The sequence below is a fragment of the Sciurus carolinensis genome, chromosome 5, assembly GCF_902686445.1.
Source record: "Sciurus carolinensis chromosome 5, mSciCar1.2, whole genome shotgun sequence".
NCBI classification, from domain to species: domain Eukaryota; kingdom Metazoa; phylum Chordata; class Mammalia; order Rodentia; family Sciuridae; genus Sciurus; species Sciurus carolinensis.
This window is the reverse complement of record NC_062217.1, coordinates 41,617,213-41,633,398: the sequence shown is the minus strand read 5'-3', so window position 1 is coordinate 41,633,398 and position 16,186 is coordinate 41,617,213. Positions and strand designations below refer to the sequence as shown.

General features: G+C 40.2%; 1 protein-coding gene across 2 annotated transcripts in view; it reads left to right on the top strand.

Annotated features, from left to right (window-relative positions):
• The first annotated feature begins 2,205 nt into the window (after positions 1–2,205).
• The window catches only part of Htr2a (5-hydroxytryptamine receptor 2A), a 64,178-nt gene continuing 50,197 nt past the window's right edge, over positions 2,206–16,186 (top strand). The window contains exons 1-3 of one of the 2 annotated variants that reach the window (XM_047553136.1): positions 2,206–2,561; positions 2,996–3,729; positions 6,536–6,736. In XM_047553136.1, coding sequence (XP_047409092.1) covers positions 3,318–3,729; positions 6,536–6,736 — 613 coding nt within the window. In that variant the 5' untranslated portion in view covers positions 2,206–2,561; positions 2,996–3,317. The remainder of the gene's footprint in view (positions 2,562–2,995; positions 3,730–6,535; positions 6,737–16,186) is intronic. The other variant, XM_047553137.1, reaches the window with a different exon arrangement.

The window sequence follows — 16,186 nt, the reverse complement described above, 5'->3', positions numbered from 1 at the left end:
AGACACCATGCTTCATATTAAAAAGGTACAGAGATGAACAGGAAATTCCCTATGGAAGAGAAGATAGACATGTAAACAGGTCATTGTAAATCAGTCATCTGTTCATTCATTCATTCGAGGATATCTAAGCACCAACCATGTGCCCATGAACAGGATAGACAATGCTTGCCTTTATGGAGTTATATGCTGCAGGAGGGGTACTAAAATGGGGACAGAAGAGGCTGCAGCCAGTGTCTCCACTGGGGAAGATGGCCCACAGCAAGCTTGATGAGAATAAGTTGAGTAACAACAGCAACTAGCCTTTACTGTGCACTTACACTGTGCCTGGCACATCTAGCAACTTATTTAGCTTTCAAATTAATCCTGAGGTAGGTATGCTATTAATAACATTCCCTATATGCAGGTGAAGAAACTAAAACATAGATTAAATAGCTTCATCAAGCTTAAAAGGGAGCTGAAGTCTTACTTAAGTTTAAAAAGCAGCATGTGGCAGATCTGAAACTCTCAGAGGAGATAACTTTGGAATTGAGCCTTGAAAACTTAGTAGGACTTTGCCAGATGGACACCAGGAGGGGCAGTGAGAACAGTCCAGACACAGAACTGCAAGTTCACAGACATAAAAATGTCCAGAAACACACCAGTCTGCAGGTAGGCTTCTCGGGAGAGGAGCAAGAGTTAAAGCCTGAAAAGTAAGGGCACTGGGGGGTGGGGTGGGGAGCAGACTGAGAAAGGAATCATACAGCCACAAGGCAGAGACTGCAAGAACGGAGGCAAGGGGGTGATGCCAATTATGTTATAATGTCAGAAAGATTATTAATAAAAATAAAATGGTTAACATGCACTGAGAGCACCCTATAACTTATTTGCTAAATATTTGCAAATTTTCTCATTCTAGCTTCACTACGATCTGCTGAAGAAGGTACTACTATTATTGCATTGTAGAAGGGAGAAGGCTGAGCTTTAAAGGGAGCCGCCAGATTGTTTGAGAGTCTCCCGTTTTTGAGTTCAAGAGGTGGAATTCAAATCTAAGCAACTGTGACTCCAATGCTGTGTTCTCAGCTGCCTGCTCTATGGCACATGTGTTCGATGTGGTGGGGCAGGAGGACGGCCCCAGGGCAGCCCAGGATGCAGACGAAGCACCCCTCAACCAAAGAGCATCCACCTTCTATGGGTTGGAGCAGCTTGGGGAAACATGCATACAGAGGTAGCACTGGACACTTGGTGGGATCTGGTCATGAGAAGGTAGGAAGAGTCATGTATTGTCACCAGCTGTATAAAGAGGGGATTCCATGAACCAGGAGAAGAAGTGGACACAATCCCTGAGATATAAGTGGGGAAGGGAGGATGACAGACAAGGCTGCAGATGGAAGAATTCAGAGGGCAGCCAGATACTTAGGTCTGGAACTGAAGGAAATAATTACCTATGAAGGTACAAAATTTGGCCACAAGCATTTTGAAGACCTGAGCGTGGTTGTCTAAGGGAAGAATAAGAAAAGGCAGTGGTGGACAGAAACCTAGAAAGTCCCAACTCTTCAGAAAGGAATCCATTTTCTCATCTGTAAAAATAAGAAGGTATATCTGCCTTCTTTAAACTCTATTTCAAAATATGGAAATTAAAAAAAAAAGAACCCTCTTTGGGAAACAGCTTACATATAAGGCATGTTGTCATTAGTGTTATTTCTGAAAAAAAAAATGCAAAGTTTTAAACTACTTCTGGGTGGTACATTTCTGCTGAAGAAAAAATAATCTAGCTGAATGGTGTACATATTTGACCATAAATAAAAATAGCACTAACAGTTTATCGGGGTTACTGCTTTTCCTGCCACTCTGAGCCCAAGTTGCAGAAGTCAAGTAATTCCACTTGGCTGCAGCGCAGTTGGCTTTGGATGGCAGTGATGTATGCCTCCAGCTGTCAGGACATTCCATTTTCTTATTTATGTTCTTGCTTCACCCTTCAAGCTAAAAGATTATCACTGTGTGGTTTACCTGCCTCACCAAGAATCTGTACAAAAGACCATTTCTCCAGTTTCTTTTTTAAAGCAAAGAAAAACTTCCCAATGTTAACATGTATCAAAAAGGAAAAAAAAAAATCCTGTTTGGTCCGCCCTCCCTGGCTGTTGCTACCTTGCAGTTTATGACATACACATAGAGGGAGGTCTGATGAAGTGAAGGAGGCAGCGGAGAGCTGCTCCATTCCCGTGGAAACCAGGAGCCCCTTGTGCAGGCGGCTCTGCTTCCTTTCCCGTGCGGTTCTTTTGTGTGACTTTGCAAGGGGCTTGTGGAGGATTTCTCAATGTGTGCCTGCCCAGGCGAGCCCCACAGGGAGGGAGGACCCAAGTCGAGTGGTGGCAGAGGAAGCCAACACGGACCCCACAGTGCTGGAACGGGCTCGACACTTGCATGCAGTTTTTGAAGTCAGCAAAAGAGAAATCAAATTACTATCATGTTATGCTGCTAGAAGCTCAAGACCAGGGGATTCTCTACCGACGTAATTACCATGCCAGATGCAGCCAGGCACAGAACAGCCAAGTGTGTCTGCCGTGTGGACCCTGGAGACAAATGTAAGTTCTCGTGCTGCTGTATTTTATTGCTGTGTAATTTTATCTCTGGTTTGAAATCAAGCTTGGCCAAAATGTAATCATTTCCATGAGAATTTCTGGTGTGGAAAGTTGTCTGCTAATCTTCAGGACTTTTTCTTTTTCCTTTTGTTAACTAAGCAATATAATACAAGCTGAAATTCCTGATAGCAGGTACGGCAATTCAGCCTAAGACTGACTGAGAACTATAACCCAAAGTATATCCCATGACTATGGGATTAACTCTGGATGCATTTTTAATGGACTTTCCTAATGCCAACTGCATACAACCTCGCTGTTTTGGATTGCATGCTATTTTAACATTACTGTGGCTAAACTAGGTGACCAGCCTATCCAATCAAATGAGATATAACTATAAGAGATTCCTAGTAGTTACAAAACTTTTCTTCTTTGGCCAGGACCACATTTGACTCCCTGAATTCTCAAAACTCTGCAGCCTCTGTGATAAAAGTTCATTCTGTTTATTTTGTCCTTCTTTGGTGGAAAAATATATAACCCAACAGAAGACTCCACTAAAATTGGGACAGCAGGAAATCTAGAGAGCACTGCCATTCCTTAACTACTCTCATAATAATGGGAGAGGGGAAAGCCTGCAAAGGAGCCCCACATGTACACCAGCGTCAGCACAACAGAGCACGGGGACAGAAAGATGAACGGTGAGCAGAGGCTATAACTTGTCAGTCTTTCAACACTTCATCTGCTACGAGTTCCGAGTCAGACATGGATATTCTTTGTGAAGAAAATTCTTCTTTGAGCTCAACTCCGAACTCCTTAATGCAATTAAATGATGACCCAAGGCACTATAATAATGACTTTAACTCCGGAGAAGCAAACACTTCTGATGCATTTAACTGGACAACAGATTATGAAAACCGAACCAACCTTTCCTGCGAAGGGTGCCTCCCACCAACATGTTTCTCCTTACTTCATCTCCAGGAAAAAAACTGGTCTGCTTTATTGACAGCTGTAGTGATTATTCTAACCATTGCTGGAAACATACTCGTCATCATGGCAGTGTCCCTAGAGAAAAAGCTGCAGAACGCCACCAACTATTTCCTGATGTCACTTGCCATAGCTGATATGCTGCTGGGTTTCCTTGTCATGCCTGTGTCCATGTTAACCATCCTGTATGGTGAGTGGCATTAGTTCCCCAGCTGTACCCACACTGATCACAAAGAGCATGTGCATGCAGTTAGCAGATGAGCAGGGGCTCAGCGGGTGAACCCTAAATAGGAAGCTTTGTTTATAGACTAGGGTCTACCATCACACCGTGCTAGTTACTTAAATTTTAACCCTTAAAATGATGTTTCACTTAAAAAGAAAACGTATTAGCTGATCATTTTGGTGCTTTATGCATACATTTTATGTAGCAAGATAATGATAAAGTTTTGTGCTTTAAAACGTGGACGTTTTATGCAGTAATAATTATAAATATTCCAATACCATCATCAAGCAATAACTTACCCATCACTATGAAACCACTTGATTCTTGGTTCTTTATATTCCCACCCAATTATTCCAGCCTTAGGAAAGAACAGTTTTATCTTTGTCACACAGTTTTCAGCACTTCTAATGGAGTGGTAAAACCTTCCCAATTACCTTGGAACATTTGCAGAGAGAACATTAGTGGTGGAGTGGGTTTGATGTTAAAACATTCAAAGTCTCCATTAGAATAAATGAATTACTCCAGTTTTAATTGTTCCCTGCCCAGAGAAGCTAATTTGGAAAAGTGCCTTTGAATTTATACCCTCAACTCTTTAAAAATGCATATGTATAAAACTCCAGTCTGGTTTGGAGGAGAGTGGAAAAGAAATGGAAGATTAATTTTGCTTTCTTCTCCACAGAGTTTGACAGAGTCAAACCTCTCAGCAAGTCGGCAAACACTGGGAAGGCTTCACTGGGAAGAATGATATTCTTTCCAAAATATGAGTAATACAGCCAGATTTCTCCTTAAACAGAGAGTGAGGGAGAGAACTTAGAGGCTGCCCACACCGGCACATCAGCAATCAGCTGGACCTTAGAGATGGGCTATAAGGTGCCCGGGAGAGGGGATTTTCTATAAAGTCTAAGTTTTCTTTTAAAATTCACCTATCCCTGAACAGTGTGAACGAGGAAGGAAGTGAGGAGGTGAGAGCAGGCATCAGTTTGTACAGGGTCACTGTGATGGCTACAACGCTAACCCTGGCTTCACCGTGCAAATGTCACACCTAAATAATTTCATTAAATGTGCCTGTCATTTCCCAAACATTCTGGAGGACTTCTCACTTCCTAAAACCCGCCTCGCCCTCAAAGACAAAATCCGGTTGGGGGTGAGGGGGGTGACTGTGCAGGAACCTCGGCAGAAGGGTGGGCGGGACCACACTAGCCAGGTTAGGAAAGCGACCCCTCCGCGCTACCCGCTCAGGATGCAGGGGCGCCCCCTGGCGGCAGCCGCTCAGCTCATGACTGGTTCCCCCGGGACTCCAGCCCCTGTCCCCAGACTGGTCCCTATACCTCCTGCAGCCAGAGGGACGCCCAGCATCTCGCACGAGGAAATGTCCCCTCATCCCCACCTAAAACCCAAACTAAGGTCTGCAGCAGCCTCCTTCCAGAAAGCGGAAAATAAAATAAAAACACTCAGTCAACACCAGTTCTGCACAGGCAGAGCCTGCTTCCCCTGAGCTGGGGCTCTGCTAAAGAAAAGCGCTGCTTTCTGCTCAAGCTCTTTGCAAATGCATTTGAAAGTCTCCAAATTAGACTTGTGTCCTGCATGCACCCTTTCCTTTTCTAAATTAGCCCTAGTGGCATCTTGGTAGACAGAGTTTGTCCACATATGGAGAGTTTGCTTAGGTTTGTGGTCTGTGGTATCATGAAGGAAAGTGATCTTTACAATTTTCCTCCTCTCACACAGGCAGATCTAACACCATTACTTACACTGTTAGCAAAACTAATTAACGCGTTTTATAGCCGTTGGCTCCCTCCAGAACACACACACAGAAACACAACACTTTGCTCATGTCCGTAAGGCATCTTCTATCTTCCTAATACAGCAGGTAGCCTTAGATGTTTGCAGCCCACCTCTGGCCATCCTTCTCAATTATTTAATTGAACTGTTTGGCCTGGGCATCAAAGCCATGTCTAAAGCTCTCCAGCTGATCCTAATGTGGCATCCAGGATTGAGAATGGCTGTCCATGTTCTCCAGATGTGGTCCTTGGACCAGCAGCATCACCTGGTAATTTGGTAGAAATGCAAATTTTTCAGCCTGCTCCAGAGTTACTAGATCAGAAACTCCAGAGGTGGGTCCAGCAGTCCCAGTTCTAAGAAGCACCTGAGTCACCTGTTCCCTAAAGTTTGAGAACTACTGCCCTGAAACAAAGCTCAGAGAAAAGGACACGATTTTCCCCAAGTTTGAGGTCAACACCAAAAGCATCATTGGTAAATAATTTATCATTTTTATAAATAAAGACATAGTCCCCATCTGGATTTTTAACCAATTAGCCACTTGTGCCAATACTATTTATTGCCATCACTGTGTGACATTGGATGATTGTTACAATAATAAGATGGGATTAACCTTAGGACCTATAACCTGAAGAAAAATATAATGACAGTTCAGTGTGAGAAGCACTCCAATAGAGGAACTCCAAGCGCATTGCAACTTTGGACATAATTCATTTGAAAAAGCAGTTTTGCTATGTGAGTAGGGCAGGGAGAATCCCTAAAGAGGAACCATCCAAGTTAACCACACTGATAATTCCAGACACCAAAAATGTTCAAACTCATGTTCATCATCCAGGGCAACAGTACTGCAATTAAATACAGTAGCTATTAGGGTTTGTTCAGATACTGAAATTTTCTTGTATCATCCCATGCCACCACTTGTGCCTGTCACCAAAATGGAAATCATTGCCCCAGGAGGCACAAGACTGCCGGCTGATGCTAAGCTTCTGCATTGCAGGGTACCGGTGGCCTCTGCCTAGCAAGCTCTGTGCAGTCTGGATTTACCTGGATGTGCTCTTCTCCACGGCCTCCATCATGCATCTCTGTGCCATCTCCCTGGACCGCTACGTCGCCATCCAGAATCCCATCCACCACAGTCGCTTTAACTCCAGAACGAAGGCATTTCTGAAAATTATTGCTGTTTGGACCATCTCTGTAGGTAAGTAGGAGCATCTGCCAGAGTCGTGTTTGAAATGACAGTTCATGCCTTCTCTGGAGACTTGTTCTGTTTCCTTACATTGGAACCTGACATCCCCCTGAATCTCTTATTTTGTGTATTTCAAGATTATGTCCCAACACAGCAATTATCAGATTTGCCACAGGAAAAGAAAATCTGTGTCACTGGCTTACTATATTTTTTGTATTGCTTTGCCCAGGTAAGAATAAAAACAGCTCTGTGCAGGGACGAAATTAGGAATATTTGTGCCGTTTTCCCCAGTTCTCACTTTCAAGTTCACTGTTCCAAATTCTGACTCTTCCAGAAACCTCAACTTTTATAATCATTGGATTTGTGGTCAATAGAGATGTCCATACTAGAGAACATAAGGCTTCTGGAGAAAGATTCCAGGTTCTGCAACCCAGAGGAGGAGAGGACAGAGAATGGCAGGACTTGGTTAGGAGCCACGCATTTCAGCCTGCCCAGTTCCTCCGGGCCCTTCACTGTTTTTATACGACAGGCCACAGGATTTCAACACACTTCAGTTAGGTTGATTACATACATTCACTTCCTGACAGTATTGATCATCTATCACACGCCTAAGTCAGGAAAGCCCAGGTAATGGAAATTGAAGGGACAGCTCCCTAGCAGCAATGTCAGTTGTACCCATCACCTCAGCAACCTTGGTTGTAACCAAAGATTCCCTGAGACTTGTTACAAAGTCTCAAAGCTCCTAAGATGGAAATGCTATATTCACTTAAGGTCACATGAGTGATCTTCTCTACTTCTATGAGAGACTATGGGATTTGTTGGCAAGTTGAAATTCAAGAACTTGTGTAAAGATACAACTTTGTAATAACAATGCCAATCAATAGCAGCCAATACAGCAATACAACCTCTTGGGATTACTTCCCATTTTTTCTGCAAACAGTGGCTATGCACTCAGTAGAGTAGATATCTCTATTTCATAGATGGAGAAACTGGGATAGTATCTGCATAGCCCCACAGCTGGTAAGGTGTGAGCAGGAGTTTCTTGAATCTGATGAGAACAGTAACATTTGAGTGATTATCAAATTTTCAAAAAGTTTTATCTATTTTCCAGTTTGAACTTTACATGATGGTTTATGGTAGAAAATTCTATCATGCTTATTTGATAAGTTAGGTAATTCGAGAACAGAGGTCTTGTGGCTTTCTGAGTCACACCTTCAACTTGTGTCATGGCTAGGACTCTAAGCTTCTAGCACCAATCCTTGCTCTTTCTGCTGCCGGTACCACTTTCCTTAGGAAAGAGTTTTTGCTCCAGGAAAATGCTGTGGTTTCTGGGCCTCTGCAATCTAGGATCCATTCTACTAGGAGCAAGAGAGTGAAGGGACAACCATTCCAATCCTGGGTGCAAATATAAGCCCCCTGGAGAACACTGATTTAATTGGTCCAGAGCACAGACAAATGATTTTTATGTAGAGCCAGGGTTGAGGACCACCGAGACAGATTGCCAGAGAGGGAGACCGCATGAGCAAAGGAGGGTCAAGTATAAGGCAAATGAAGCAGCTAAGTAATTGGTAAAGTTACTCTACTTTTACCCCATACACTATCCATTGGTGAGACCAACTGGGAGGGTCTACCATCTCTTATTCTCTGCCATACCAACTCCTTCATCTTAGTGGAGCTTCATAATAGTACCATTAATGAAGTTAACTGTTTCTAAACATCGACTACAGACCCAGTAAATGTCCTAAACATCTTATAGAAAATAAGCTATTGCACATGATATTGTTGATAATCAGAAGTCAATTCAGGTCAGTTTGCCTCCAAAGACTAGGCTTTATCTGTTACCCAATAAGGCAGTCTGCTTCTGGCTCTTTCTGGCTATCACCCCAGGAGTCAGGCAGGAATAGTTGTGGGGGTGCCAGCCAAGGGTCATCATTCATCCATTTGGCCAACAAAAAATTTATTGCGTATCTGCTATGTCCTTGGCACTGGGCATACTAAAGCTTTCCTGTTCTAAAGCAAATCTGAGGAATGTAATACACATTCAAATCTCACAGTGCAATAGGAGAAGGTAGTTAAACAAACAAATAAAACAAGTTTCTCAGCCTCTATTCTAGAAGTCTGCAGTATGTGTGGCTGAGGAGGGAGCAGGTAGTAAGTGTAAAAATGAAAATGTCAGTTCTATTGAGGAGCCTGAAGAGACTCAGTACAAATATTTTCCTGAATTTTCTTCTAGTATTTCTGTTTCTATGGTTGTTATTTTGTTTGTTGTTCAAGGTTTTATCTTTTGGTCTGTTTGCTCCATTTTCAATTTAGACCCTTAGTCCAGTTGGAATTTTTTAATTTTCCAGTTTTCCTGAGGTATAACTTACAAATTGATGGATTTTAAGTTTCACAATGTGATTGGTGACATTTCATGAAATATATAAGTATACCACAATTTCATCATCTCACCCAGCTACCTTTTGTTTTGTGATGACAATGTTTAAACAAATTGCAAGAATGGGTGCAATATTATTAACTTAGTCACCATGCCGTACATTAGATCCCCTGAAATACCTCCTTTGACTTAAAGTTTGTACCCTTTGACCTACATTTCCCCACTTTCCCTCATTTGCCCCTGGTAACTGCCATTATCCTGTTTCTAAGAATTTAACATTTTTAGGCTTCACATACAAGTGAGACCATGCAGTATGTCTCTTTGACTTATTTCATTTAGCATAATGCTTTCACGGTACATCCATGTTATCACAAATGTCAGGATTTCCTTTATGATTCTATAATATAGTGTTTCTATTTGCATATGGTCTCACTTATTTTTGATTACCAACAATTAGCTTTTTCAGCATCTATTGATATAATTAGTTTTTACCTTCAATCTATTGATAGTCAGTTTTCTTGATAAATTCCTATTAGATTGTACTTGCATTCCTAAAATAAATGCACAAATACTGGATTTGGATGACTTCGTTGGTTGACTGGATTGTTTCTTAAAGCAAGGTTTCTTTTTCTAGCATCATTAAATTAATTTAAAAGTTGTTTTTGTTTTATTTTTTCCCCTAAGTTCTTTAACTATATAAGTAGGAATTATGTATTCTTGAGAAGTATGTAGAGCTTACTTCTAAATCTCTCTGATCCTGGTCCCTTTTTAAAATAGTATTCTTACTTACATCTCTAACCTCTTCAGTAGTTATCTCATATACATTTTCTCCCTTTTTGGGGGGTGGTTATTAGGTACATATAAATTTTAAATTATCTGTTGATTTTTAATCATTAAATCATCTTCATATCTGGAGATGTCTCTTGCCTTAAAAGTCAGCTCCATCTGATATTAGTATAGCTATGCCAGATTTCTTTAGATTATGATTTTGTTTTGGATATACCTCATTCCGTCTCACTACTTTCAAGTTTTGTGGCTTTATATTTTAAATGTGTTACTTGTATGAAATAAAGAGCTGTTTTTATCCAAACTTTCTTTTAATTGGATTCCTTAGCTCTTTTATATTCAATGTAAGTCAATACTAGATTTGAATCCGCTCTCCTACAATTTGCTTTCTGTGGTCCCGTTTGTTCTGCATTCCAATCTCTCTCCATTCTTGCTTTCTTTTGGACTAATCAGGAATTGTTAATTCACAATCCCCTCCTGTAAACATGTTAGCTATCCATTCTTTCAGTGATTACAACAGACCTTTGTGATCTCAGAGTCTAAAACAATTCTTTGAACACATCTTCTAAATACAAAACCTTTAGAACGTTTTTAACTCCACCTGTCCCGTTGCTGCGCTGTGTTTCTTGTTTTCTACGTGAGCATTTCTAAGACTCATTAGCATCCAGACATTCTGTTGGCATTTGTTTATTTCCCATGTAGACCTGTGATTGCCTTTTCATTTCTGTGATTCTGCCTGGCTTCCTATTTCTTATGCCTGAAGAACTTCCTTAAGAATATCAGGGTGTTTTTCTTCAGTTTTTGTTAGTTTAGACATCTCTACTTTGACTTCATTTAAAGCACATTTTCACCCAGCCCGGAAATCAAAGTTGGCAGTCTTTTTTCAGCACTTTATAGGTGATATTCCAAAGTTTCCGGATTACTTTATGAAAATTCAGATGTCAGTCTTATTGCTGTTCCCTAAAAACCACTACCTCTGCTGCATTAGAATTTGTTTGTATTTTAGCAATTTGACTATGATGTGCCTAGGTGCGGGTTAGTTTTGTTTTTATCCTGCACAGGGTGTTGATTCTTAAATTTATCTTCTGTCACTTTGGGAAATCCCTTGGCCATTATCTTCTGACCCATTCTTTCTCACCCTCACTTCTGGGACTCCAGTTTGTGTGTGATAGAACTTTTACCCAAGTTTCTTTTGACTCAGTTTTCTTCATTTCTCCCCACCTTTTGCCCCTCTCTTTAGTCTGGGTAATTTTTCTGACTCTTCTTCTAGGTTATTAATCCTCTCTTCTACTCTGTTGCTAGACCCATCTATTATATTTTTAATTTCAGTTATTATTTTCCTAGTCTAGATTTTTTCCATTTGAATCTTATAGATTTCAGTTTTCTGTAATAATTCTCTGTATTTTCATCTGTTTTCTTAAATATTGCAGCTATCTGGATATCTGAATTACCTGGGAATTTCTATTTTCTGGGTCTCCCCCTCACCTGGATTCTGTCAGTGGGTAGGGTTGGTAATTTTTTAAATTGACTATTGGACCCTGTGGATGTTATCTTTCTGCAGAGAGGAATTGTCTAGTTTTAGACATAGAAAATACAGGTCCCCTTAATCAAGTCAGGGACTGAGCTTATTTTAAACAGGGTTTTTGTAAGAGCTGGTCTAGTTCGAGTTTATTCTCACATCTACGCTGGGCTCCTTCGGGATCCCAGATGACAACCCCACATGGTCTCCACTTTGCGAGCTCTGAAATGCAATTTTTATATCCTCAGCCCCATGAGACTGCTGCAGACTCTCTTGCCGCTCAGCCTCCCTCACCAACTGACAGATGCCTCAAGGAGAAAGGTGGCTCATACCACCATCTTCTGGTTCTGCTCTTCCCTTCTCTTCAGAATCTGACCTCAAATCCTGGCCTCCTGGCCTCCTTAGTATCCCTGGCAAGGTCAGGTTTTTATCTCCCTAGCCCCCAACAAAGGGCTTAGGCCCTGAATTCTACTTTGATAGTAGTATTACCCTGTCTCCTTTTTGTTTAAATCTCTCCAGCATATCATTTCTCATCTCTTCATTTTTAATAGGTTAGTTTCCTTGCTTTATGTGCATGTTTGTAATTTGTAGAGGAACTTTAACAAGATCTGACACTCTGCTTTTTGACTTGAAATTCAACCTGTCCATGTTTACTGTGACAATCAACATAATCAGCTTTATTCCATTTTACATTTGCCATCTATTTTTCTTTGTAATAGCTCCTCTTCCCACCCCTACCCCATTTTCATATGTCTTCTTGCAAATGTTTTCATTTCATTTCCTTCCAGGGAATGCCCTTATCCCATTCCGCCTAGCTTGAATTTCTACTGAACTTTTCTATTCCTCTTCTAAGTAAGTCTCACCCCAAAATTACTTCACTAGTTCTATTAATATAAAAATAATAATCACACTGAATTATTTTCTCATGTCCCCCAAATCCCAGTTCACAGGATTTTTTAAAATAATTTTTAAGCAACCTTGTGGTGGGTCAGAAGTTTTTAAACAAGTTAAAAATGCAGAAACTATTATAGACTGTCCATTATATAAAAGATGTTTGATATGGCTAAAATCAATATAAACAAATTCCCAAAAGAAAAAAATCTGACACGCATTTGATGCAAAGACCAAAGATTGATACTTTTGAGATACAAAGAGCACCTACATTTGAAAAAAAAAAAAAAAAAAAACAGGATGACAATTCAACAGGTAAATCAAATGAACAGACAATTCACAGAAATGTAATTTGAATTGGACAATTAGGCTCCTGAAAAAACGCTCAACTCTTCAACAGTCATGGAAACATAATTTAAAGCAATCATGTAAGACCATTTTTCAGCTATCTGATTGGCAAAATAAAGTGAGTGAAAACACCCAGTGCTATTCCGGACCTGGTGCCATACGTTCTCATGTCCGACTTCGGCAAATGTGAATTGCTGCTTCTTGGACAACCCAACAAGTGCTGCTGAAATGTGACCTCCCAATTCCATTTGAGAGAATCTATTCTATAGAAACGTGCATATAAAAATCTTTAGTGCAACAATTCCGAAATGGTAGAAAAGTGTAAAGGTTGGGTTCTGTTTGAATAGATTAGTTTTCCTAAGTTATAGCATAATTTGGAGCTCTTGAAAATATTGAGTTGGGGCTATTTGATATTCAAGTGGAGGGATGTCTATGATATCAAATTTTAAAAAAAGGAAGTTTGGGGTGCACACACGGTATGAGCCAATTCTGATAAAACAGTCATAGTGTATGGGCATATGTATGTAGTAGCACTGAAACTCTAAGACTTCACACTTATCAAGATAAAATTTAAAAGGATGGCAGGATTGTTACTGTCTCCCTTATACATTTCTATGTGGCTTTATTTAGCACAATTACTGTTTACAAAGTGTTTTGCATGATCAATAATAAAATACTCCCTCTATCAGGTCAGCTTAGGCATCCCGGGGAGGTGGCCGACCTGCAAGTTGTGCTGGGATCTAGCAAATAGCCACCTCGATAACCACATCATAGAGTACTCTCCTTTTCTTGCACTAGGTATTCCTGACAATTGCTGCTTCTTTTCCCCATATGCTGCCACAGTGTTGTCATTTTATTGCTTACCTAGACTTCCATCTAATTCTGAGGAAATTGAGCATAATTACAAATCAATTGTGTTTTCCATTGGTGAGCTCTCCAAGAAAAAAAGTGAGGGAAAAGAATGAGGCATTATGCTGAGAATCATCCTGGTTTCTCTGTGGATTTCACTTTCCCTTCATCAACCTGATTCCTATGATCGTAGGTAACCATGACTTCACTACAACCTATAGGGAGGGGGGAGCCTCTCCTCCTGGTGATGATTACCTTGCTAATGCCTTACGGAAAAAAACAGATGCCAGCTTATTTGCCTTCTTTAGCAAAGGTACATATTAGATAGAAAAAAGCGAAATGACTATTTTCACATTGTCATTTTCTGACAGGCAAGCAAAGATACCACTTGAAATTCTTTTTCCAGAAGTATTATTTCATTTCAGAAATGTATTTGTAGCTCATGGGGTAATTTTGAAGTGAATCTAAATAAAAATATTTCCCCCCTCAAGGCTAAACATGTATTTTCTGCATTATTGCTTTTGTAATAAGAGGAAAGGCACGTTGTGTCTTACAGGGCCTTCACACCTCATAGCTGCCACGCCCTGTGTAGAATCTTGAACTGGAAGCTTAGGTCCTCAGCTGAGCCTCTTGTCTTATTCAGGTCAAGATGCAAGCCTTCCAGGACAGTGTGTCTGTAAGGAAGCTTTGAGGGATAGTAAAAATGTATCTTACTGTAGTTTTGTCTTCATATGGAATTTCAGCATCTTTTCATGTTCATGAGCAAACTTAGATTGTGTTTCCTACAGTTGAATGTTCATGGCTTTTACTGTAGAACTTAGTGATTATAAGCAAAAAGTCTAAAGCTGGACTGCCTGGATTTGAATCTGGCTCTATCCCTGATAAGCTCTTCGACTTTGAGAAAGTTACAAAATATTTTGGAGCTCTTAAAAATATCAATTTGGGACTCTTTGGTATTCAAGTGGAGAAATGTCTGATATTAAATATAAAAAGGAAGTTTGGCGTGGTTTGGAGAGATATGAGCTGACACTGGAAAAATGGAATAGTCAACAACCTCCCTTGTCTTGGATCCCTGGTAATAAGATGGACACAATGACAGTACCTACTTTGTGAAGATATTCTAAGGATTAAGTGAACAAAGATAATGTTGATCATGTAATAATTACATAAGTTTAACAATATTTGAACTCCTTTCCATAAGGTTGTTTCTTTTTCCTTAACTGATATATTTAGAAATTAGATCTTTGTGTTATCACAATTTATCTATGTATTCCCAATTTGTGGTCACCTGACATTGCTCGTTCATTCCATGTGGGTTTTTTAAAAGTAATCTCATTCATAAATGTTCATTTCTCTTTTGCCATCTGAATTTAGAATCATGACTTAAAATTGCTTTCCCACTGCAAAGATACAAAGAATTTTCCCATATTATCCCCTATCACTTGAATGGTTGTTTCATACACTTAACTCTGACCATTTGAACTTTAACCTGTGACCTAATTTACTTTTTCTTCCTGGCCACCTATTGTCTCCCCAATGATTTCATATGCTATTGTCATCTACTAAGTTCCCATAGATATGTGGATATATTTTTAGATTTTCTTTTCTATGTGATCAGTCCATTCATTCATCTGTAGTATACTTTTGATGATGTATAATTTTTATTGTCTCAAATCTAGTACTTCATTGTTTATTCAGCCTTCTCTTGAACATTTTCATTTGCTTATTTGTGAGTTTTAGAAATCAGCTTCTATCCAGTTCTAAAAAACCTGTTTTTAAGAATTGCATTCAACTTTATAAATTCTTAAATTTTGGTTAGCATACTTCTGTAGTTTTATTTTATTCCATTTCCCCATGTCCTTTTTTGCATTTTTTCACCCTTGATTTCTATGTGGAATATAGTAAATGTACATAAACAAGTATAACTATGTAAAATCTTAGCAATTAGATTGAAAACACTAGATCCACAACTTAGGTCAGAGAGGAATGATAGTGAAATATAATTTTCCTGACATATTTCCTGGAAAAAAAAATGCTCGAAAAAAAAATAAATCAACTGAACAAAATGGGCTCAAAACCAGATGGTGTTCTGTTGCCCTTTGTGCTGGAGCACATTCCCAGCCTCGCTGCCTGAATTGAAATATCCAAGGAGCCCACTTGGGACTGTCTCCTCTGGGATCTGCTGGTTTATGCCCAATTCCTTTAATGCCTGTGAATCAGCCTGAGAAGCAGATTAGAGAGACCCTTCAGGAAACCAGGACAGGAAGACTGTGGGCCACCTGTTCTGGCACCCACTCCTAGGTCATATGAAAGGTGAGCATCTACCAGGATTCAAAAGGAAACATCAGTCTGTCTTCTTTCCTGCTGCAGTTTAATTGCTCATTTTCTCTCCTGGAGAGAGGAACTGAAATCACCTGTATAATTTTTCCTTTTCCTTTGTTTTTGCCCCTGCCACTGCATTATCCTCCAGTCTCAGGCACCGCCCCAGCCTGTAGGTGTGTGGATCAGCATCCAGGAGGAGGGACGCTCACAACCAGGTTGAGCAAGGGTGCAATCCATCCCTAGAGTACCACAACCTCATGCTTTCTCTCTCCAAAACAAAGGCTCTAAAGGGCCACCCCTAAGTAGACCCCTTTTTTTGTCCCTTGAGTACAGTGACCCTTCCATGCTCTGTCCTTGGGTGCAGGAGAAG